Source organism: Talpa occidentalis, unplaced genomic scaffold (genome assembly GCF_014898055.3).
Source record: "Talpa occidentalis isolate TD23 unplaced genomic scaffold, MPIMG_talOcc4v2.1 talOcc4.8, whole genome shotgun sequence".
NCBI lineage: Eukaryota > Metazoa > Chordata > Mammalia > Eulipotyphla > Talpidae > Talpa > Talpa occidentalis.
In genome coordinates, this window is record NW_023605194.1 from 66,396,158 (window position 1) to 66,419,889 (window position 23,732).

General features: G+C 46.3%; 1 protein-coding gene across 6 annotated transcripts in view; it reads right to left on the bottom strand.

Moving 5' to 3' along the window:
• Positions 1 to 23,732, bottom strand: part of DGCR2 (DiGeorge syndrome critical region gene 2) — an 81,270-nt gene that overhangs the window by 9,553 nt on the left and 47,985 nt on the right. For 3 of the 6 annotated variants that reach the window (XM_054690468.1, XM_037496772.2, XM_054690466.1), the window contains 5 exons: positions 17,411 to 17,536; positions 12,348 to 12,558; positions 10,905 to 10,981; positions 5,534 to 5,710; positions 2,247 to 2,450 (listed from right to left, as the gene is read on the bottom strand). In XM_054690468.1, the coding sequence (XP_054546443.1) occupies positions 2,247 to 2,450; positions 5,534 to 5,710; positions 10,905 to 10,981; positions 12,348 to 12,558; positions 17,411 to 17,536 (795 nt within the window). Of the gene's footprint in view, positions 1 to 2,246; positions 2,451 to 5,533; positions 5,711 to 10,904; positions 10,982 to 12,347; positions 12,566 to 17,408; positions 17,537 to 23,732 lie in introns of all 6 variants that reach the window. The other 3 variants (XM_054690469.1, XM_054690467.1, XM_054690465.1) reach the window with 1 other exon arrangement.

Genomic DNA, 23,732 nt, shown 5'->3' on the forward strand with positions numbered 1-23,732 from the left:
TGCAAATGCCTGTAACTATCAGCGGGCGAGAAAGCCATCCTCTGTCCACGACTGATGTCGCTAAGACAGTGAGAGCAATGCTTTGCAGGCTCGGGGAGGGGGGGTGCGGGAACTGTAGAGACCACACACCCTTCTCCCCACAAACACGCACCTTCCCTATTCTACAGGGTGAATCTGAGCATGCTGGAGATGAGTTGAGGACAAAAAGCCTCCACATATGTGAGTGAGAAACAACACTGTAAGTAATTCTAAGTCCCATGAAGGGCTCCTAAACACAGGGAGAAGGGCACAGGATCAAAGGTGGGGGTTGAGTGTCCAGTTCAATGGTGGGCACAGGGAGCGTAGGGGCAGGGGAAGGGCAGAGAGGGTTTGGAGTGGAGTGTGATGCCACCTGAGGGGCCCTGGCTCAGGCAGTATGTGTGGCAGGAATCATGAAAGGGTCAGGGAAGCCAGTAAAGAGGCATCTGCACCACCTAGGGGAGTAAATGACAGTGGCCTGAACTGGGGATGATGACAGATGAGGGAGGTGAAAGCTGGGGAGCCATTTGGATTTGGATTTACATGCTTCGCTGATGGACTGCGTAAGGGAGTTAAGACTTGCTGGGCTGTTGAATAAAGGGTTAGGGAGTGGCTGAGAAAGGATAGTCACTCAGACCTTTTTTTGCAAATGAGACTTCACCGAGGCTGTGAAGGAGTCCTGAGATTTCCTGAGCCAAGGAAGTACACCCACCCCCCACCACCTGACACCAACCCCTAGCACCCATGTGAAAGGAGTTCTCCAGACATGAGTGCTGACCTTTGCTACACAGCACCCAGTGTTGGGCCCCACAGGCACCCCAAGATGCCACAGCCTGACCTCTGCTGGTGAGTGTGGGAGGAGTGATGGAAATGTCCTCTTTGCTGGTGCATGGGGCATATGTCTCCTTCAGTCCTTCCCTTAAGGGGCTGCATCTTTCCACTGTCCCTATTGCCGGGGTATGAGTTGTAAAAAGCCAGAACAGGGACCTGACAGGAGGCACCGAACAGGATCAGGCATCCAGCCCCAGCAACTGGTAACTCTCTGATTTATCACCGACCCCCTACCAGGAGAAGAATTAAAGCTCAGGAGGCTGTGTAACTGGCCTGAATTCAGACCTAAGCTCCAGTACCATTGGGGTGGTGCCCAACATCCAGCATTGCTCGCATATGGAGGTCAGTCAGGGTTACCTGTAGTTCAGTAGGTAATCGGAGGACGGTAAGGATGAGCCCTCTGCTGGCCCCCTCAGAGCCCTCCTATTCTTCTCTCAGGCTTTTAATCAGTGGCTGTTCTAATTCTTGACCTCCTACCATTGGTGGGGAGCCCTGGAAAGTACTGCATGTGCATTATTGTGGTACCCACAATCTCTCAGCATGGGGGGAGGACACATGTGGAGAAAGTCCTCACACAGGGCCTGAGGAGCTGCTGACTCACTTGCCCTGCTCCTCTCCACCCTGGATCATGGTCCCTGTCAGAGTGAGGATGGGCAGGCTATTTCCCTGCAGTCGGTCAGCTCTGAGGTGGAGGCCCTGCTGTGGTGAGGCAGCTTCCGCAAAGGCTGCACCTAGACAGATCAGTGCCGAGGAAGTAGGGCCCTGGCCCAGGTGGAAACACGGTGGTGGGCGTGGGCTTCAACCTCCAAATTCTGTATTCCTGCATCCCTTCCACCTAAGTTCAGTAGGGGTCTCATTAGAGGGTACCCTAAATGTGCACCTGTACCCCCAACCACACTGTTACAGTATAGAATCAGGCACTGTCACCTAATTCCTAGAAAAGTAGCCCAAGGGTTCTCTGGGCAACTCTGTATCGTTGCTCATGTCCTATATTTCCCAGAACATTTAGCAAGTCTAGAGACACTTTTGGTTGTGTCCCCCCGCCCCCCTTAGGGGATGGAAGTGCAACTGATAGCTAGTAGGCAGAGGCCAGAAATGCCACACAACCTCCTGTTGTGCTCATCAGTGTCTGGCCCCAGAAGTCAAAAGTGCCCATGTGTTCCTAGGCCTTCTCTAGCACACACCAGGGCTTGATTAGGAGCTTGCTAGAGAGCTGCTGAGGGTGGGACACATAATTCTCACATGACCCAGTATGAAGGAAGAGAACTTGTACTATTACATGTCATATATTTCCACATGCTCTCACCTAGGTGGGATGGGCCACTGGGGAAGCCAAGAGAGGTCAAGGTTCCATCCTGAATGGAGAAGGATGACTTGTGACCCACTGTCAGTCTCACCTGGGTCCAGGCACATGAACTTGCAGCATTCCTTGGGGTCCTTGCGGTATTGCTGACATCCTTGGGGTCGCTCGCAGAGGGCAGCCACACACATCTCAGGCTCCCCTCCATGGCAGGTACAGCTCAGGCACGGGTCATCTCCCTTAGGGGTGAAGTAGAACCCTTCATCCACCACATTGTCCTTGATGTCCACACATGTTTGACCTGCAACATGGACACATGCACACAGGTATGTGTTACCAACAAGGAGCCCTGACTCTCCTCACTTTTTCCTATCAAATGATGGGGAAAAGTGTTTTTTTGACAAAATCAATACTCATTTATGATAAAAGTCTTGGCAAGTTAAAAGGGGAATTACTTCACCTTGATAAAGAACATCTACCCCCAAATCTACAGCTAACATTATACTTAATGAAAAAAAGAAATGACTATCCTGTCCATAAGAATGAGGACAAAGCAAGGATAGGATTTCTGCTCTTACCATTCTCATTTATTACAGTGCTGCAAATTCTTGCCATTATAGTAAGGCAAGATAAATAAAAGATACAGATTTTAAAGCGAGAAATAAGATAGTCTCTATTTGTAGATGACATGATGGTCTATTAGAAAATCCAAAGAATTCTACTAGAAAACCTCCTAAACTAGTGAATTCGGTAAGGTCACAGGATACATGTAACACACAAAGAACAAATCACATTTCTTCATATTGACAAATTAACATACAAAACAAAAATCACTAACAATAAACATGTAAGTCAAAATTTTAAATATAATTTATTATTGCACCAAAGAAAATAAGTTATACACTTAAGCAAGTATAAGATTTTCTTGCTAAAATATTACAAAATGCTGGTGAATAAAAAAAGAATAAGTAAATGGATAGGCATACCAAACTCATGGATTGGAAGATTTAAGATGTAAATCTCCCCATATTGATTTAGTAGCTTAATACAATTCTTAGCTAAATCCCATTAAGGTTTTTGTAGACAGATAAGTTTATTCTAAAATCTATATAGGAAAAGGATAGATCCTAAAACAGATAAAACAATGCTGACATGAATAAACTGGGAGTCATGACCTGATTAGCTACCGTAATCAAGACAGTTTTGGTATTGGCAGAGGATTAGACATATAAATCATTGGAATAGATAGAGAACCAAGAATTAAATCCATACATAACTCACAGAGCTCAACTAAACTGTGACAAAGAAACAGAAGTAATTCAATGTAGAGAAGACAACTTATCAACAAATGGTGCTAGACCAACTGGACACCCATAGGCAAGAACAACGCAACTTAACCTAAATCTCACTCCTTATAAAAAAAATTTAACTCAAAATGGAAATGGACTTTAATATGCAACTGTAACTTCTAGAAACTCTTTAAAATATAAGTCTCTTTAGAGACTTGATATCAAAAGAACGATCCTTAAAAGAAAAAACTGATAAATTGGACTTCATAAGAATTTATAATGTCAATTCATCATAGTCCATGTGAAGAACATAAGTTATAGATTAGAAAAATATTTGCCAACAACACATCTGAAAAATGACTAAGATATAGGGTACATAAAGAACTCTTAAAAGTCAACAGTTAAAAAAATCAATAACCCAGTGAGAAAATGGACAAATGCCTTGAACACATTTCACCAAAGATGACAAAAAAGGACAAGCACATAACAGGTTGTTTCATATCATTGTTGTCAGGAAAATGCAAGTTAAAATAAAGAGACAGTGCTAGCTACCTGTCAGAGTGGCTAAAAAGCACAAATAATGAGGACAGTACGCACTGACAAGGATGCAGAGAAAATGGATTGCTCAAATACTGCTGGTGGGAATGTAAAGTGGTACATACGCAGAAAAAGCTTCCTAATTTCTAAAAAAAACCCAAATAAGTAACTATCACATGACCTAGCAATGCCACTCCCGGGCATTTATACTAGACAAAAGAAAACTTATGTTCACACAAAGATCTCTACACAATGTTCTCAGCAACTTTAACTGGAATAGCCAAAAAACTGGACATCTGCCCAGATGTCCTTCAACGGGTGAATGGTTAAATGAACTGAAACAATACTGTGAAATTTTACTCAGCAATAAAAAGGAATAACCATTGACATACTAAGAATTAGGATGACTCTCCAGGGAATTATACTGAGTAAAAAAAGCCAATCCTGAATGGTTACATAGGCCACAGTTCAATTTATGTAACACTATTGAAATGAAAATATTTCAGAAATGTTAGAGGTTGCAAGAGGTTTCTGATGGGACAAGGGTAGGAGGCAGGTGTGCGTATAGCAGTAGGCAGTATCTCTCTGATGCTGGAATTCTCTTTTCTTGACTACTGGTGGATACTGGAACCTGAGTGGGTGATACAATATTATAGAATTCACACATGCACAAATGAGTGCAAGTAAAACTGCACACACCAGAATGAGATCAGTGGACCTGGTCCAAGTCAAAACCCTGATGTGGTATTATGCTATAGTGTTGAAAATGTTTGTTTTGGGAAACTAGGCAAAATGCATAAAGAATTTGTCTTATTTCTCTTTTTAAATGCACATTAATCTACCAGCTTCAGCCCAGGTATCTATGAAAAGCATTGACCCATGAAAAACCCACAGGGAAGGGAAAGCTGCTCCAAACAGAGGATGCTGAGATCTGTGGCCACCTTCCCTGCCTTGTACCACACAGTGTGTCTCCTGGGGAGTTAACACTCTCCATCCCACTGCAGAGAGGACTGGGTCATGGGAGGGAGCTGGCAGAGGGATAGGGAAAGGCTGTGACACCATACACTGAGGAGGGAGAACAGTTTTGATGGGGCAAAGAAGTCAAACCAGGAGTGGGAGGGGGAGCAGCAGAGAGCAGGGGAGGTGACCAAAGGAGTCAGAAATTCCAAATACATCTCATGGTTTAGAAATCCTCAGTCACGACTCTCAAGTTACTACCCACACTGAGGGGAGAGCTAGATGTACTGCCTCTACCCTGGGAAAGAGAAATGTCCATTGCTGCCAGGTCACAGAGCTGAAGGGCAGCTCAGCAGACTCATCCTCACCTTGGGTCCTGGCCCAGGCTCTGCCCTCACCCCCAAGGCACCTGCACTCCCAGAGCAGGTGTTAGCCCACCAGGGCACTGCCACACCACCATCAAGCGGGCCCCGCTGCTGAGCATCGTGAGGTCAAGGTCCACTCCAGGTCTCCAGGAAGGTCCAGAATTGAGAAAACCACCTTCTCTTGAGTGGCCCCCTCCTCACAGCTTACTAGAGGCAGTGCACTAAAGGTGTCTTACTTCTTTTACACAGAAATGAAGACTTCTTGTAGCAGTTCTCGGCATGCCAGCTGTGCAGGTCATGGTGGCGGAGAGTGGGGAAGTGAAAGCACTGCAGCTGGGCACAGAACATGCTGTCGCTTTCAGACATGGCCGAGGCAAAGATGGGGTCTGGGGGCAGGAACACCTCTGAAGAACCTGTGGTGGTGGGAGAGAAGGGAGATGGCCATTATAACATAGTGTCCACACAGCAATCAAGTGCAGTCCTCACAGGGACCAACTCACTCTAACCTAGACGACCCATCAAAGAACGTGTGGTCCAATGAGTGTCAGCAGTTACTGAGGCGACAGCATCCATTCGCTTGTAACCCCATCTGGCCCCACTGAGCACAGCACAGCCTGACAGGACCCAGTTTCTAAAGAGCCAGAGAGCTCCAGATAAGGGTCTTATTGATGTGCCCTGTGTACCCCAAATGCCTGCTTGTGTGAGTGAGGCCTGCTAATATTTGTTAAATCAGCAAGGGAGAGTGGTTAGGAGACTGTGTTAGAACCCTGGGGCTGCCCTCATGGAGTGCCTAACAGAGTACCACAAACTCAGTGGCTTAAAACAACACAAATTTACTGTCAGTTCAGTCAAGGTGTCGGGGTGGGGGGGGGGACACATTCCCTCCAATTCTCTCTAGGAGAGAATCCTTCTTGCCCCAGCTTTTAATGGTCCTACACTTCCTTGGCTTGTGGCAGCATCACTCCCATCTCTGCGTGTCTTGATGTGTCCTCTTCCCCTCTTAGAGGGATACTCGGGATGACTTTATCATAAGACACAAGTGAGTTCATACTTTGAGGTTCCAAGTGGACATGAACTTGGGGGAATGCTGCTCAACCCCCTGAAGCTGCTAGTTGAAGAAAACCACCTTTTTTGTGGGAATTTTTAATTGGGAATTAACCACCTTTGTCGGATGCTGGCAGAGAAGGATGAGGAAATCTTTAAGAAAATGGAATATGAATGTCATAAGGGAGGCCAAATAAAATGAGGATGAAAAGGTCTAGTTTGGCAAAGAGAAAATGGCCTTCACAGTCATTGGTTTCAGGAAACTTCAGCCCTTCCAACCTTGGAGTAAACAGGGCTTTTGACCAGCAGCGCCAAGTGAGGAGGCCCAGGTGTTCCCTTGAGCAGGTGAAAGGAGCCACCTCTGCTTACTTTCTGCTCTGTGCTGTTGTGTTGACAATACTCACTGACAAACAGGAGTCATGGGGCAACTGAGCAGTGTGGGATGCTGCCGAAAGAGCAAGATCCTGGCTTTTTATTGACAGAATAATCATACAGTATTGATTATATAGGCTAGGAGATCAAAAAGAAAGGGTGGGTGAAAACTGAAAATGTGCTTATCTCTTCTAAGGCTTTGGGGGGGGTGGTGAGTCTGCTGACCAGGCAGAGCCAGGAGAGGGCAGTGCTTAGTTGGCGATGTTAAAAAGCAGAGCAACAACATGAATTGGAGGGAATGTGTCCCTCCCCCCCCACCCTCCACCCTGACACCTTGACTGAACTGACAGTATATTTGTGTTGTTTTAAGCCACTGAGTTTGTGGTACTCTGTTGGGCACTCCATGAGGGCAACCCCAGTGCGCTAACACAGTCTCCTAATCACTCTCCCTTGCTGATTTAACAAATATTAGCAGGCCTCACTCACACAAGCAGGCATTTGGGGTACACGGGGCACATCAATAAGGAAAGACCCTTATCTGTGGAGCTTACATCTGAGTGAGGGGTGGAAAGAATGGAGACAGATGACAAATACCAGACCTAGTAAGTGAAGTATATGTGATGCTGGAAGGCCATCATTGCTACAGAAAAAAAGCAAAGCTTGGGCTTGGAGGTGAGGGCAGCAGGTCTCAGGGTGGTGCCATGGGAGCTGTAAATCATAGCTCAGATTTATTACTATGATGCAGCAGCACAATACACCAGCAGCAAGAGGAAGGGAGAAATTCAGGCTTCCCAAGCACTCTCCCTCCCTGCAGAAGGGGCCCATGAAGCAGGCCTTTTGCCAGCAGTGAGCTACATCACACGTCGGGCATTTCTGCCCAAGGCAGTCTAGATAATGACTCATGCCTGTCCATTTCCAGACTTACCAAGGGAAACTGGCATTCACTGTAAATCCCGCTGTCATTATGGTCCAGGCTGGCTATGCTATCTTGTCCTACCTTGCCCTCAATCTGTGGAAGAAGCGTGCCAGGGAGGGCGACAGTAGAAGCAGAGGTGGCATGCAGGAGAGCTAGGAGCCTGTGTGGAGCAAGAAGGTGAAGGCAGAGGGGTGGTGGGAGGTGAGGAGAGGCACAAGGTGCTGCCGGCCTCAGCGAAGACTGTGGCTCTGTGCAAGAACTGAGAGCCACAAATGGTGGAGAGCGTAAGATCGCAGGCCCCTCAGGCTGCTGTGAGAGGAGACTTCAGGGGTGGGGGGAGTGGAATTGTGCAATGAAACCAGGTAAGGGTGACCAGAAGTTAGGTGAGGAATGTCAGGTCCCATGGCTATGACCTGGAAATGTGTTTGAAAGGGTATGTGAGGAGTCAGGAAAGACCTTTAGGGCTGGGATCCAAAAGTTCCTCTCCAAGCCACCACGGCTTCTTGAAAAACCTTCACCCTTGACACTTGCTCTGCCAGAAGGACCGGTGTTCACAGAACGGCACACAAATGGGTATTCTAACCGGAAACCAGCAGCCACACAGGCGTTGTGCCATGGTACCGCAGACCCCTACTTGCAGCCCTTTCCCTGCCCACCCAGTGCAGCAGACCTTCAGCTAGAGATGGGCGGCAAAAGTTTCGAGATGCCCTGCCCATTCCTTCTACACACAAGCTGCTCTTAGCTCAGCAGTGCCACCTCATCTCTCCTGCCATCCTGTCTCCTCCTGCATACCTCTTGGGCAGCTACTCCCACCTCTGTGTTGTGCCTGCTCCCTCATCCCCATGGCAGGGTGACCCTCACTCTTCCGACCAGTGTGCCGTCTGCCTGCACTCGCAGGCTGTGAACCTCTCAAGGCAGGGCCTCACTTTGTCATCTAGTTATCACAGCACCCATAAAAGAAGTCTGTGCTGGGCCCATCAGGAGCTGTGTGGATGCTCCCACATATGCCATTACTAAAGGCAGCTACCATTCTCTCAGCATTGTGTCCTTTGGCGAAGCTGCATCCTGACCTCGGCTAACCCCACCCCACCTAATAGTGCCCTCACTCAGAGGGCAGTCTCTGCACTGCACCGTCTAGGCCAGCCTGGGTCCTAGCCCTCTCCCTATCAACTCTCCCTACTGCTGACAGATGCTTCTAGATCCAAGGTCCCACCAGCAGGTCCCACAGGCATGAGACACAACATGGTGAGGACACAAGGGTCAAGAAGACAGAGACCATGAAGGGCCTCCAAAGTGGCACACCTGGTCTTGACCCACTGTCAGGAGTGAGCCCCTAGCGGTGTAGACACTGAGACACAGGGGGAACAACTGGGGGCACAGTAACGAACAAATCTTTAATAAGCAAACTATACAACACGTGGACATGTTAAACGCATGGTATGCGCTCACGTTCGTATTTTAAAATAAATATCAAGTGTGAATAACCAGAGACTGAAGTGACACTGTTTGCAGTAAAGATTGTGATGGGGGGAGATGGTGTATAGCATGTGGGGAAACACGGTGATTTTCAAACTTTGGGCACAAATGTTATAAAAGGCTCTCTGGGACGGCAGCTCCCCCCATCTGGGGCACACTAGGAGTAGGTGTTACCAAGGCTCAGGGTCTCAGTACCCTGGGGCGGCTGACAAGCTGTGTAGACAGGATCCCAGAGGCAGAACTCCTCTCTTGGGGGACAGGCCAGGGTGCATGACCAGAAACCCTCAGAAGCCCATCCCTGAGTAGAGTCCCGAACTTAAAATGCACATGGGGAGTACCTGTATACATGTACAGTAAGTCTATACATACATGTAACATACAATCATGCCCACACACAATACATGGAAAGGGTTTGTCAACAATGACAAACATTTCAAATCCACTTCAGATCATCTTTGTGATGTGTTATCTAGGCCAGCCTCTCAGGCCCAAGTTTTGCAGCATGTGGGACCTGGTCAGTAGCTGTTCCTGGGAGCAGGGAAGGGAGGGCCCTGCCATTCTCTTATTTGCCAGTGTTGTGTTTTTAGTATTCTTTTCACTCTGTAGTTTCTTTTTTTTTTTTTAAAGATTTATTTATTTATACAGACAAGAACTGGGGTACAGGCCAGAAGTGTGGAGGGTGAGAGGATTCACCAGAGACAGAGTAGGGAGCAGAACAGGCAGACTGACTGAAATACACTGCTGAGGGGAGCACCAGGCCAGACAGGAGAGGTCTGCTGCACCATGTGGGTCACCTTCTTGGCCGGGGATCGAACTCGGGCTGCAGTGGCTGCAGACGGCTTCATAGGTTGTGTCTTAACCCCGTGTGCCACCAGGGAGGCTCCACTCTGCTGTTTCTTAGCAAAAATTTTTAAATGTTTTTGGTATGGAAAATTTCATATATATATTGAAAAGTCTGGAAGAAAATCATGAATCCCACATTTCCCACTGTCCTCCATCCTGCTGTTTGGTTCCTACCCTTCCCCCAAATTCCAGACTGATGCAGCTGACCCTACACACAGGTGGTTTGGGTGTCCTGAAATCACACAGGAACAGTAGTATTTTTACACCTAAGAAAATCAATGAGTCAGCACCTGTTACAAATCCATGTTCAATTTAACTCCCCTGGAGAGTGTGGCTCAGGTGGAAAGCAAGAGGGTGGAGCAGGGCCCAGTGATACCCCTGGGGTCAAGGCAACAGGAAATGAGGGGAGGGACTAGGGGCAGGGGCTCAGCTACTCACAACAGTCACCTTTCCTTTACGTTTCTTTGAACAACACAAATACACATACAAATACTCACAAAATCTATTTTAATTCCTCTACCTGACTGCTTTTGTTCAAGTTCTGAATTCTAATTCTGAACTTCTCTGTCTTAGAAAGCTTGTCCTTCCCTCTCTGGCCATGTCAGCTGCACACTTTGTATGTTCATTTTTAAGGCCCAGTTAAAGTTTTAACTCTAAAGGTAATATGGACAGTCTAGAAATATGGCCATGTGAAAAATGACCTTGGGTTTCAGAGGGGACCCCAACTCCACACTAGGTCTGCAGGTGGGGCCTGAGCAGGGGGCTGGCCCCAAGCTGCCTGCCCATCATTAGAGCCTCCCCTCCATCTGGGGCCGTCCTTTCCATGTCTCCTCTACCAGGCACCCCTACGAGTCAGGCACCAGTAGTGAGAGGGCAGGAGGGAGGAGGGGAGCCCCCCTATGATGTCCTCCCAATTTCATATTCAGTGACTCCTCTGAGAGATCAGAAAGGCTTACCTTTGAATGCTACCTCCCAGTGACCTTCTAAGGAGTGGTTTCGGCCAGTGACAACATACTGATAGCCAACCCACAACCTGAAAAAGGGCAGAAACAGAAAAGGCCTTAGCATGGCAGCAGCCATGGACTCTGCGTGTGTTTAACAGCAGTGCTGGCTAATACTGCACAGCCTCCTGCAGGGTGTCTGGCTCAGAGCCAGCTGCCCCAGGCCCACAGTGTACGCCTGACTGCACACACTGTAGCACTGGGGGGCCAGACACACAGATCTGGCTGACTGCCACAACCAAAGGCTGAGTGTGTCCTTCACCCCAGCTTACCAGCCCAGCCTCGGAGCTGTCAGGCAGCAGGGCCATAGTCATTACAGGTGCCCTGGTGCAGTGCCATTCTGCCCCTTCAGCCTACTGCCATGCCTTCTCCTACCTGGAGGAAAGGGGTGCTTCCCCAACTGCTGGTCTGTGCCCTCTCCCTTCTCCATGGATTCACAACAACCTTGTCAGCTAGGAGTCCTTTTTCTCACTTTGTAGCTTCAGAAGGAGAAATAGTACAGTCTCACAATTAGCTGATGTCATGAGCTATATCTGTGGCACAAACTGCAGCTCAGGTCTTGAAATGAGGACTCTGCTCTGTCTTTACCTGCTACAGGTCACTACACTCCCATGGCAGTGAGGCAGGCTGCACAATTGCTGGGAGGGAGCACTGGGTGGCTGGTGAACTCTATGATCCACACCCCTCACTCCTGGCAGTGTGTATGGGGCAGCACACCACAGGTCTTAGCACACACATACCCCCAAAATGATGGGCCTGGGAAGTGTTGTAGTTTCCACAATTTCTTCTCAATGCTGCTGAGCTTGGGGTAAAGGCCTGGAATAGAACCAGGGCCCGGCTAGTGTGAGCCCAAAGTTACATTCTTGCTCATGGAAAGCCTGGCAAAGTCCACTCTCTCAGTAGGAACCTCTACCCACTGGTGAGTCCCTCTCATCAGCCCATGAAATCTGCTACCAAGGAGACTTCCTGACACAGATCCAGTACCCTATAATTGCACCTGAGCCCAGAGAGGAAAACCAATCCCCAGGCCTATCTCTGACCCTCTAAGAGCCCCCAATTCCATCTCAATGCCCACTCTAAACCCCAAATCTCATGCATCACTTCAAGTTGGGGATATGTTCTGAGAAATGTATCATGGGGTGATTTTCTTGTCACGTGACCATCATGGAGTGAAGTACACAAACCCAGACGGCACAGCCTACTACAGACCCAGGCTTTATGAGGTGCAGCTACTGGGACCACTGTTGTGTAGAGTCCGCTATGGACCGAAATACTGTTAAGTGACTCATGACTATATTTGCCACAGGGGTAGAGCTGCTCTCTCCCCAAGTGCTGGCTGCATTTGGCAGAGGCCATGGGCCCCAAAACCAAGCACTGGAGCCCCACCCCAGGACTCACTTGTGTTGGTCCTGCCAAGTGAAGCTCAGCTCTGGTTGGTCCCATTCCTGCGCCAGGACAAAACGCAGCTCCTGGTCAGTGGAAAAGGTGGCGAGGGAGCCATTCACACGCTGGCAAGTCTGCGCGGCGTCCCAGAAATTCTCTCCGCTCAGGTAGACCCGGTAGCAGCTGGCGGTGCCCTCATAGTGGTGCCACCCTGTCGGGCACTTCCCTAGGAAACATGAAGGACAGAAGGGGAGTTGTCCCCCAAATTAGGATCCTCACTCCAAAACGAAATGATGTCTGCTGCATCAGACAGCAGAGCTGACAAATCACCCTAGAGAAATGCAGAAAGTGAGATTCACGGGGAAAATCTTGCTTCTAAGACAACTTTGTGAAACGCTCAAGTGTCCCTACCACATAAATACAACCTAAGGTACACAGATACCAGGAATTCCGCTTATTTCTACAAAGTCTTAATTGATTTGGCAGTAAAGACTGGCTACCACATTCACTTCTGTAAAGTAAATTTCATTTTCCACATAAGTCTGGTTGACAAAAGGGCACGGCCCCCAAGCAGGCTCACTGCACACCCAGTGTGCATAAGCAGGGAGGTTTCCCCGACCTGTACTGTCTTCAATGAGCGAGACCTGGCTCTCAGGTCATTCCACTAGTAAGTTTTCAGCTTCCCCAGTCTACTCCTTGTCCCTTCATTTTTGTTCACCTCAGTTTGGCTAGTGCTCCCCTGCAACAAAAGCCCAGGTCAGAATTGGAAGGACCACTGACATTGCAGGACTAACCCCTGGCTCCCACAGATGAGAAAATGAGGCCCAACTGGTTCCCCAGAAAGCAAAAACCAAATAGCCAGTTGGAGTCAGTGTCTCCCTTAGCCAGAATGGGTCAAAAGTACCCTCTCAAGGCTGACTGGCCCCTCAGGTCACCAAGGCCCCCACACTATACGAAAGCCTTGGGTAAAAGCAATGACCTGTTCTACAGGGTCTATGACCTGCAAGTGCTGGGGTCCCTACTTCCTAAGGGTACACTGATGAAGTGATAATTTCTTAATAAAGCCAGTTATTTTTAAAAATGCTATTGTTACATGCATCTATATCCAGTGGAACTGGATATTTCTTTTTTTTTTTTTCAGTTTTCCTTTTTTTTTTTTTAAATAATAAATTTTATTTTTATATTCCCCATACAATTGCAACCCCATTCTGACCCCAATCCCTCCCCTCCCGCCCCCCACCCCCCAAAAAATGTCTCTGGTTCATAGTTTTTTGTTGATTTTGATTTTCACTTTCTTATAGTTATTCATTTTCCTGGTCCCTTATTTAAGTTTTCTAGATTCCTGCTATGAGTGAGACCATCCGGTATTTTTCTTTTTCTTTCTGGCTTATTTCGCTGAGCATGATCCCTTCCAGCGCCATCCATGTTGCTGCAAATTGCATGTGTTTATCTTTTTTTGAATGCTGAGTAATATTCCATTGTGTATATGTACCACATCTTCTTGATCCAGTCATCTATTTTTGGGCATTTGGGCTGTTTCCAAAGCTTAGCTATTGTAAACAGTGCTGCTATAAACATATGGGTGCAGGTGCTCTTTGGAATTGATGTTTCTGTGTCCTTTGGGTAAATACCTAGGAGTGGAATTGCTGGATCCTGTGGAAGCTCTATGTTTAGTAGGTCCAGAAATCTCCACACAGCTCTCCATAGTGGTTGGACCAGTTTGCACTCCCACCAGCAGTGCAGAAGAGTTCCTTTTTCTCCACACCCTCGCCAACATTTGTTGTTGCTAGTTTTTTTAATATGTGCCATTCTCACTGGTGTAAGATGGTATCTCATGACAGTTTTAATTTGCATTTCCCTGATTACAAGTGATGTTGAACATTTTTTCATATGCCTGTTGGCCATTTGCATTTCCTCTTCAGAGAAGTTTCTTTTTAGCTCTTCTGCCCACTTTTTGACTGGATTATTTTCTTTGTTGTTGTTGAGTCTCATCAGCTCTTTGCAGATTTTTGTGATCAGTCCTTTATCATTAGTGTTGGGTGCAAAAATGTTCTCCCAGTTGGTGGGGTTTCTCTCTGTTTTTGTTATTGTCTCTTTTGCTGTGCAGAAGCTCTTTAATTTGATGTAGTCCCAGCTGTTGATCTTTGCCTTCACTATCACTGCTTTGGGTGATGTGTCTGTAAAGATGTCTTTGATGTGCATGTCATGTAGTGTTTCGCCTATATTTCCTTCTGTATATTTTATGGTTTCAGGTCTTATGTCTAGTTCTTTAATCCATTTTGAGTTGATTTTTGTGTATGGTGTGAGGTAGTAGTCAAGTTTCATTCTATTGCATGTAGCAACCCAGTTTTCCCAGCACCATTTATTGAACAAACTTTCTTTGCTCCAATGCATAGTCTTTGCTCCTTTGTCAAAGATTAGTTGATGATAAATCTGTGGGTTTATTTCTGGATTTTCTATTCGATTCCATTGGTCTGTATGTCCGTTCTTGTTCCAATACCATGCAGGAACTGGATATTTCTTAAAGACAGATGCTCGTGCTTTTATTACTTAATAAAAATTAATTTTATTATGTGTGTATAACTTATTACCAAAGGTACAGAGATTACAGAAGAGAAAATAGCAGCTCTGACCCTTGAGCCAATGAGCCTGCCGTGGCACTGTTGTAATGAAGCCGAGGGCAGTGCCAGCTGTCCATCAGGAAGGAAGGGCCTGGTGAAATTTGAGGAAGCCTGTCAGAAGGCTCTTTACTGAAGACCAGGCACCAGTCCTCATAGACCACCAAGAAGGGGGGAGAAGGTGCAGTAGCACGCTATCATTACATGTGCAGCCGTGGTGTGGGGTGGGGGGAATCACCAGGAGCCTGTACTGTGCTTTTCCTAAGCCCCTACATGATGCATTCAACTTGGTGGGTTGATTTGACTCCATGTTTGAGAACTGGGCTGGGAGCCCACAGCCATGAGTGGAAAGGCTGAGCATCTTGCCTGGCAAGTGGCAGGACTGGGCTTCCGTCCTTATGAGGAAACCCTTTGGGGATGGAAGCCAGTGACTGCGGGCAATGGCGGAAGGAACATTACTTTTGATAGGCTCATTTTTTTAATCTTTTGAACTCCGCAGAATTATTACCTAAGCAGAGTGCTGTTCAAAAGAAAAGTAGATAAGTGATGAAAAGAGAATGAATGAGATGAAGAGTGGGGACCCTGGGGTACTAAGTCCCAGAGTGTCCCCTGTTTGCTGTGTGACCAAGGGTGACTTTGCAGGGCTTTAGCTCCTCATTCGCCAGGCCTGTACTAGGCACTCTCCACTGTGGGAATCCCCGAGAAGCTCATCATTTCCTCAAACCATCTCAAAGTTAAGCACAGCTTCAAGGAACTCTGCTGGCTCAGTTCCCATCACTGGAACCTGGACCCCATGCTGGGTCAAGCTATGAGGAGCAGTGGGGGCCCTACAGGGCATGAGGGACCTTGTTGAGCTTCCCAGTACTGGGCACCTATAGGGTGAGTGTTAATGCAACCTGGGTGCAGAAGCCTTGCCTGTCAGTTCCTCCTCATCAGACCAATGACCATCAATATGCACAGCATGTCTGTCAGGAGGGGATTTCAGCTGTGTTTTTTCTGCCTTTCAAATTTTCTTAATCTTGTTATGCTCCTTTAAATTCTTAAAGTTATTTTCCTTTAATATCTTAGCGTCACAGGGAATTCTTTAGTCACTTTAGAAAAAGTTTAAAAACAGAGACCTCCAGGCCTCCCTGGTGGTGCAAGGCGTTAAGATGCAACCTATGAAGCTATCAGCAGCCACTGCAGCACAAGTTCAATCCCCGGCCAGGGAGCAACCCACATGGCATAGCAGACCTCTCCGGACTCACCCACTGCTCCCTGTCAGCAGTGTCTTTCAGTCTGTCTGCCTGTTCTGTTCCCCACTCTCTCTGGTGAATCCTCTCCGCCCCCAGTACCTCTGGCTTACACCCTAGCTCTTGTATGCATAAATAAATAAATCTTTAAAAACAAACAAACAACAACAACAACAAAAACAGGGACCTCCCTGGTGGCCTAGGGATTAAGTCTCAGTCCTATCACCATGATGACCTGAGTTCTATCCCCAGCCAGGGAGCTAACCCACATGGCGCAGCAGACCTCTCTTGTTTTGCCTGCTGTTCCCCTTAGCAGTGCATTTCTGTAGAGTAGATCTGCCTGTTCTGCTCCCCATTTTGTCTCTGGTGAATCCTCTCACCCCCCCATACCTCTGGCCTACACCCCAGTTCTTCCACACAAAATAAAATAAATTTTTAAAAAAATCTTACAATAAAGGAATAATTCTTTAAAATTATTCCTTTAATAATTTTAAAAACAGAGTTTAAAAACAGAGGTAGAGGGCCTTCCTGGTGGTGCAAGGGGTTAAGACACAACCTAAGAAGCTGTCCGCAACCTCTGCAGCACGAGTTTGAGCCCCAGCCAGGGAGCTACCCACATGGTGCAACAGACCTCTCCTATTTTGCCCGCTGCTCCCCTCAGCAGTGTATTTCAGTCAATCTGCCTGTTCTGTTCCCCACTCTGTCTCTGGTGAATCCTCTCACCACTACCCCCACACCTCTGGCCTGCACCCCAGCTCTTGTATGCATAAATAAATAAATCTTAAAAAAAAAAGCATAAGGGCCTCCCCTGGTGGCGCAGTGGTTGAGCCCTGGGTTGCGAGGCTGCCCGCAGCCTCTGCAGCTCCAGTTTGATCCCCGGCCACTGGTGAGGTTCCCACCAAAAAAAAAAAAAAAAAAAAAAAAAAAAAAAGGCGTAAGTAGAGACCTCCCTCTTAACAGCTCTATCTCTCGGAGCCTGTTTCTCCATCATCCCCCTAAGGGGATCATAAGTGATCATTTATGAAAACAAGCAGCTTGGTTCCTGAACCTGAATTCAAGTTATGGTGTCACCACTCAGAAGCGGGGTCATCATGCAGCTTCACTCATCAAAAAAGGATGATACCGCTTGACACCCTGAAGGGTTATTTTAGAAGACACACCTCTCCCTCAGAAGCAGGAGGAGACTTAGGGAAGCTTAACTAATAAACAGGGCAGGTCTCCAACTTACTGCTAAAGCGGACAGGCTGCGCCATATTCACCGAGTGGAAATGCATGGGGTCGCCACCCTGGGCCCGTCTCTGCCTTGGATCCGTAGCATCCTTCCCATGGTAAGGACGAGTCTCTCCAGTTACTTCTGAAAGCAAAAAAGGGAAAGGGGCTGTAAACACTGCTCATGCCAGCGACCCTGGATGCTGATGATTTGTGGAAGTCAGGCCACTTGCAGCCTGGGGAGAAACAAGGGGGTAATAGGTGAAATAACAGTTAAGTCATCATAAGTCAGATGGTGATAGAGGAAGCTTCTTTGTGCTGAGCAGGCGTCTCTGTGGTTCAGGGGATAATTCCCATTTCCATCATTTCTTTGCATTTCTCTTCCAATCCAAATGCCCAGAGCTATCACTCATTATTCATTGAGAGTCCACTACATTCTACCAAGGAAATGTACCAGCATAGATACAAGCCTTTGTCAGCAAGAAGGGGTAGGGCTTGACTGAGAGGATGGGTCTGATCCTGAGTGCCCTGGGGAGGGGGCAGAGCTAAGATGAGAAACTTACAGACCTCTTAAGGACCACCTCTGACAATAAAAAATGTCCTTCTGAAACCCACAGTGTTTCCCACTTAGGAATAGTCAGCAGAGGTGCAGCTCTCACAGCTGAGCCTACCTAATGTAGCTAGCCCCAGAGCACCAATTTCAAGATGCAGACACCCCCAAGCAACCTTATCTCTCCCCTTTCCTCTCAATCTCGGTGCACTGGGCACTATCCTAAGCATGGTCGGAAGATTCAGTGAACAAAACAGAGGATGGCCCTGGCCCCACTGAGTGAGAGGTCAAGCCCTCTTCGACCTTCCTTTTCCATTCCACTGGCTGTGACTGAGATGAGTCCAAACGTGTAATCCAAGCCCAAAACCGATCCCTGACATCTGGGAGAATGCTCCCTGCACACAGATTGTTCTTGGTGCTTTTCTCGCTTCACACTTTCTCACCAAGACTTCAGAACAGTCCCAGCAGTCAAAGTCAGAATGGAAGCCCACAGGAGAAGACATGAAGCAGGGGGGACCCAACATGGTTGACTTGCTACTGGAAAAAACAAGGAAAAGGGAAACATCTTACAGGTGGAAATGTAGGTTCAGAAGTGTTAGAGACTTGCTTTAGAGGAGAAAGGTAGGCCCTCCTCCTCAAAACCCATAGAAGCTCATCTCGCCCACCTCACCGACACATGAAACCCATCACTGCAGATCTCTGCAGGCAGCAAGGGCTCTGTGTGTGTGTGTGTGTGTGTGACACACGCATGAGCATGCATGGGCACACACGTGTGTATGTTCCTGTCTTAAAGTGGCTGCCTCCTGCCCTGGCCACCTATAGGTCCACTGCCTCCCCAGCACAGGCCTCACAATGGGAGCTGAGGGACTGGCTGGAGAGCAAGAGCCTGGAGTCCAGCATCAGAGTCAGGGAAGACAATAGCCTGCTTGCTTCCCCAAAGCATCTGTCTAGAAATGAGGATTACTTGCAAATAAAGGGCAAAAGTAATTCTAACTTGCATCTCTAAAAATTTGAAACTTGCCCAAATGTGGCATTAGGGTCCAGGTGAGATTGTAACCTCTCCAAATGAAGAAGCCAGCAAGACGCAAGTCTCTTTAGTACCCTTAAGTTGTCAGAACACACAACACTTTCCTACTTTATACCCAAACAGGTTTAGAACCATGGTCAAAAAATCAAATGTTGGACCTCCGTGGTGGAAAGGACCTCCTCAGCGCTATCACCAGCCACTGGCATGAGTTCAATCCCCAGCCAGAGAGTTAACCCACATGGTGTGACAGACATCTCCTGTCCCACCCACTGCTCCCCTCAGCAGTATATTTCAGTTGATCTGCCTGTTCTGCTCCCCACTCTGTCTCTGGTGAATCCTCTCACCCCCTGCACCTCTGGCCTACATCCTAGTTCTTGTATGTATAAATAAAAAATAAATAAATCTTTAAAAAAATCAAATGTTAGTAAGTCAAGCAATACTTGCTTACCAAACAGATTTCTCACTTCAGAGAACCAGAAAATATAAAATTCCTAACAGTATTTCCCATTTGTCATATATTTGTTATTTATTTATTTAGATTCATGTTCTTTAATTGACTCTTTTCTCTCCCATTTAGCACCAGGGTTGCTGCATTTAATGAAAATCTCACTGAGATGAAAGGTTTGCTAGTTGGGTGAGCCCCAGACTGCCATCTTTGTCACAATTCTATCAAGTTTTCAAGAACTATGCATCTAAAATACCAACATTACCACTTTTTTCCATTTTATACCATGCAGATAGCATACAATACATCACAGAGATTAATTGCAAAATAAAGTCCTGTAAGTTCCAAGTTCAAAACCTGCCTCCCTCCTGTTGCTCCTGGGTCCACAAATGTTTTGCCCTCCAATACCATCCATGACAGGAACTGAAGCCACCAGACAATCCCATGACACACTGAAGTTGTGGCCTTGGGTCTCAGCAGATATGGCGGAAGCAGGCTGGTCTGAGCAGGAATCCTCACACCCTCAGTGACCGTCTAACATAAAAAACTACAAAGAAATCCTGAAATTTACCTCATAGGTTTGTTTTTCATAAAACAGCTGGTTGTAATAATTTTGGAGAACACCCAGAATACCACACTACACATTACTGATTACTTACCCCTAGATTACTTTTCATTTAAAAAAAAAAAAGTGGGAAAAAAATTTAAAAGGGGTGGGGGTTTTTATTAATGGCATCTGGCAGATACTACTTTAAGTGATCAAATTTGTCACCAATAATAGGACAAACTAACCTTGTGCTTCCTGATGTGATACTTCATGACCTGCTAAAGAGTTTTACCAAGCTAGAATCTAATGATGAGTAAACAGACAAAACTGAAGGATATTCTACAAAATAATTGGCTTAGACTTTTCAAATCTGTCAGTGTTATGTAAGATCAATAATTGTTTTAAAAGGATGGGGCTCTTTTTGATTAAGGAACAAAGCAAGGTAGCAAGAAAACATAACTTGGAATCCTGGATTTAAAGGGAAAAAACCTTAAAGACCTTTTTGGGGAGAATTTAAAAAATTTCCAAATGGGCTGCATTTAATAGTATTGGAGTAAGTTTCTTGCAAGTCAAAATTGTTTTGTGGTTGTGCAGCAAATTGTTTTTGTTCTTAGAAGATAGATGCTTATGTATTTAGGTATAAAATGCCATGATATTTATAACACACTCTCAAAAGGATTCAAAAGAAAACATACATAGAAAAAAAAATACTGTGGCAAGATGTTATCAGTTGGTGAATACAGATAAAAGTTACCAAGAGTTCACTGAATAGCAAATTCTCACATAAATTGTCGATAGGTTCTCTTGAGCCTTTTCTAAAGATCTGATCCTGTTCCCTGCACTTTGTGTGCATAAGCAGCCCTGTTCTTCCCCCACCCAAACAAGAACATAAGGAGGTCTCTGAGTTGGGGCACACAAGTTCAGTAAAAAGGGAGGACTCTGTACTTAGTAAGTGGAGGGCAGACCCCCAGTTTCTCTTCCTCAAGTAAATTCCCATAACCCCAGGCAGATTGGAACATTCTTCTATGGAAATATCTGCTCAGCTCAAGAAAAAGGTCCAAAAGAGGAGATACTCAATGAAACAGTCCAACCAGTTCACCCTCAGGAAGCCCACATGCACAAAGCTTCAACTCAGCAGACAGGCAAAGACCCCCACCAGAGGAAGCCCCACCAAGGAAAGCACAGAGAGATGACAAATTAAAAACCAAAACATGCCACTAACTTTCTCAAAGTGAAAGATTATGTTGTAGACATTAAAAAATAATAAGGGACAGACAACACTAATCCCCTACCATACACCAAGAAAAAGCTCTCCAAAAAATGCAAAAAAAGCAGCACCGGTTCATTCCCAGCTGGCCGGCAAGGGTCCCACATGGCGCGGCAGACCTCTCCTGTCTGCCGCTGCTCCCCTCAGCAGTGTATTTCTTCAGTCTGCCTGTTCTGTTTCCCGCTCTGTCTCTGGTGAATCCTCTCACCCTCCCGCACATCTGGCCTGTACCCCGGTTCTTGTATAAATAAATAAATCTTAAAAAAAAATTTTAAATGCAAAAAAAGATAGAAAAATGAAAACTCTTTAAAAGATGTGGTACAAACAGAAACTTCCTAAAAAAAAAAAAATAAAAAGACAAAGAATAAAACCCAGAGACTGAAAAAACTCAGGATCAGTCCAACCACTTCAATTTCCAAAAACAGAAGTTTTAGAAATAGGTAACAGACAAAAAGGAAGAGGAAAAAAATCTAGTAATTCCTTTCTAAACTCGAAATCCTGAGTTTCTAAAATGAAAAAATCTGCTGAGTGACCACAATGTACCAAAAGCCTCAAAACTTTCAGGAAGAAACAAGTTACCTTCCAAGAGCATTTGCAGATTGGAAGTTTATACAATAGAGCACAATCTTCAAAACTATGCAAGAAAATTTGTTCTAGCTTTTAATTTTACTCTCACCAAATCAATCCACTATGAGGGTAAAAATAAAGATATTATCAGACATGCAAACAAGTAATCAAAAACATTCCATGTCCCCTTTCTACAAAAGTTATTGGAGGCAGTATTCTATTTAATGAGAGAATAACCCAAACAGATAAATAAACCACTAAGCCAGAAAACAAAGGATCTAACACAGCAGAGAGGAAAGAGAAATCTACTGATTCTCCCACGCTGATGTGAAGGGAGCCTGGGAGAGGAAAGCCGGGGAGGTGGGAAGCTGGCCAGTCAGCAAGCAGTAAGTCTCACTGGGGTGGTCAGGAGACGGCTGGGGAGGAGATCCCAAAGTAACTCCAGAGGAATACATGAGAGATCTAAAACTGAGGAAAAATTAGGAAAGAGGTCCTGCTAAGGACATTTTTCTTTCTTAATGTAAAATCTTCAGTCACTTTGGAAAAACTTGGTGATTCCTTTCAGATGAAAACATGAACTTAACAATGTGGCCCAGAAACGCCATCCCAAGAGAAATGAAAGCATATGTCCACACAGTCACTTGTATGCTTAATGTTCACAGCAACTTTAGCCACACTAGTTCCAAAGTGAAAGCAATTCAAATGTCCATCAAATAACGAGTGGACATGCAAAATGTGATTCACCCATACAATAGAATATTTGGTCAAGAAAGGAACAAATGACTCATACATACCACAACATGGATGAACCTCAAAAACATTATGCTAAGGGAACGAAAAGATGGGAAACTGCATGCTTCATTTTCTGTGATGTATCCAGAAAAAGCAAATCTCTGAGACTCAGAGAATAAAGTAGTGTTTGCCTGGAACTGGGGAAGGGAATGTCTGACAGTAGTAACTGAAAATGGACAGAGGGATATTTTGGGGTTGATGGACATATTCTAAATTTGACTGTGGTAATGGTTGCAGAACTCAGTAAACTTACCAAAAATCAGTGATTCACTTTTAAAACTGAAACAGGCTGCTTGCTGCTACTGTGGGGCATAAATGGGTTTAGGGCTGGCTTGGTGGTACATTCAGTTTGCTGGCGCCAACCCTGGTGCTGGTAGCAGCGGCCTGGCACAGGGCCACTAGGATGAGTGTCCCACCCAGCCACAGATTCCCTGAGTGCACCAAGAACAAGTTGCCAAGTCCTGACTTCACTGTAGATCGGGTCTGGCTGCCCAGGCCAGGGTCTTGCTTTTGATGTGGCACTAGAATTTAAAAATGGACCAGTCTGAGTGCAGCCTGACTGGTACCAATCAGACAGCTGGAATGGTAAATAGGTCAATCAGGCTTGACAGGCAGGGATAGAAGCTGAGGCTCCAGAAGACTAAGATTCATTCAGATTCATCCAGACTTTCTGAGAACTTCATAGACCTCCACATCTGATCTCTGTTTCTAACTGCAGCCTAACCACTGCTCCTGCCTGCCTCTGATGTCACCTGCTGATTGGCACTGTTAACCTGTGCCTGCTGGCCCGGGCCTGGCATACCTGTATCTCACCTGTGGCTATTAACCTGTGCTTGACCACCTCTGAAAGCTGGCTACTATTTCTGATCCTCCACATCATCTCCTGGTGACAACACTGGTACTGCCTGGTTCAGTGTCAAGCACTTGCCAACCGGGCCTTCGAATAGGTGTTGCTGGCTGCTGCAATGCCACACCTCTGGCTGCCACCGTGAGCTGAATCTTGGTTCACCACTTCCTGGCATGCCATTGACTCCAGACCCTCAAAGGGATGGCACCATCTTGAATGAGTGGCCCTTGTTTGGGACTACTCAACACAGAAGACACTATCTGGGGTGAGACAGATAGCCATTTGTGGCCTTAAAAACG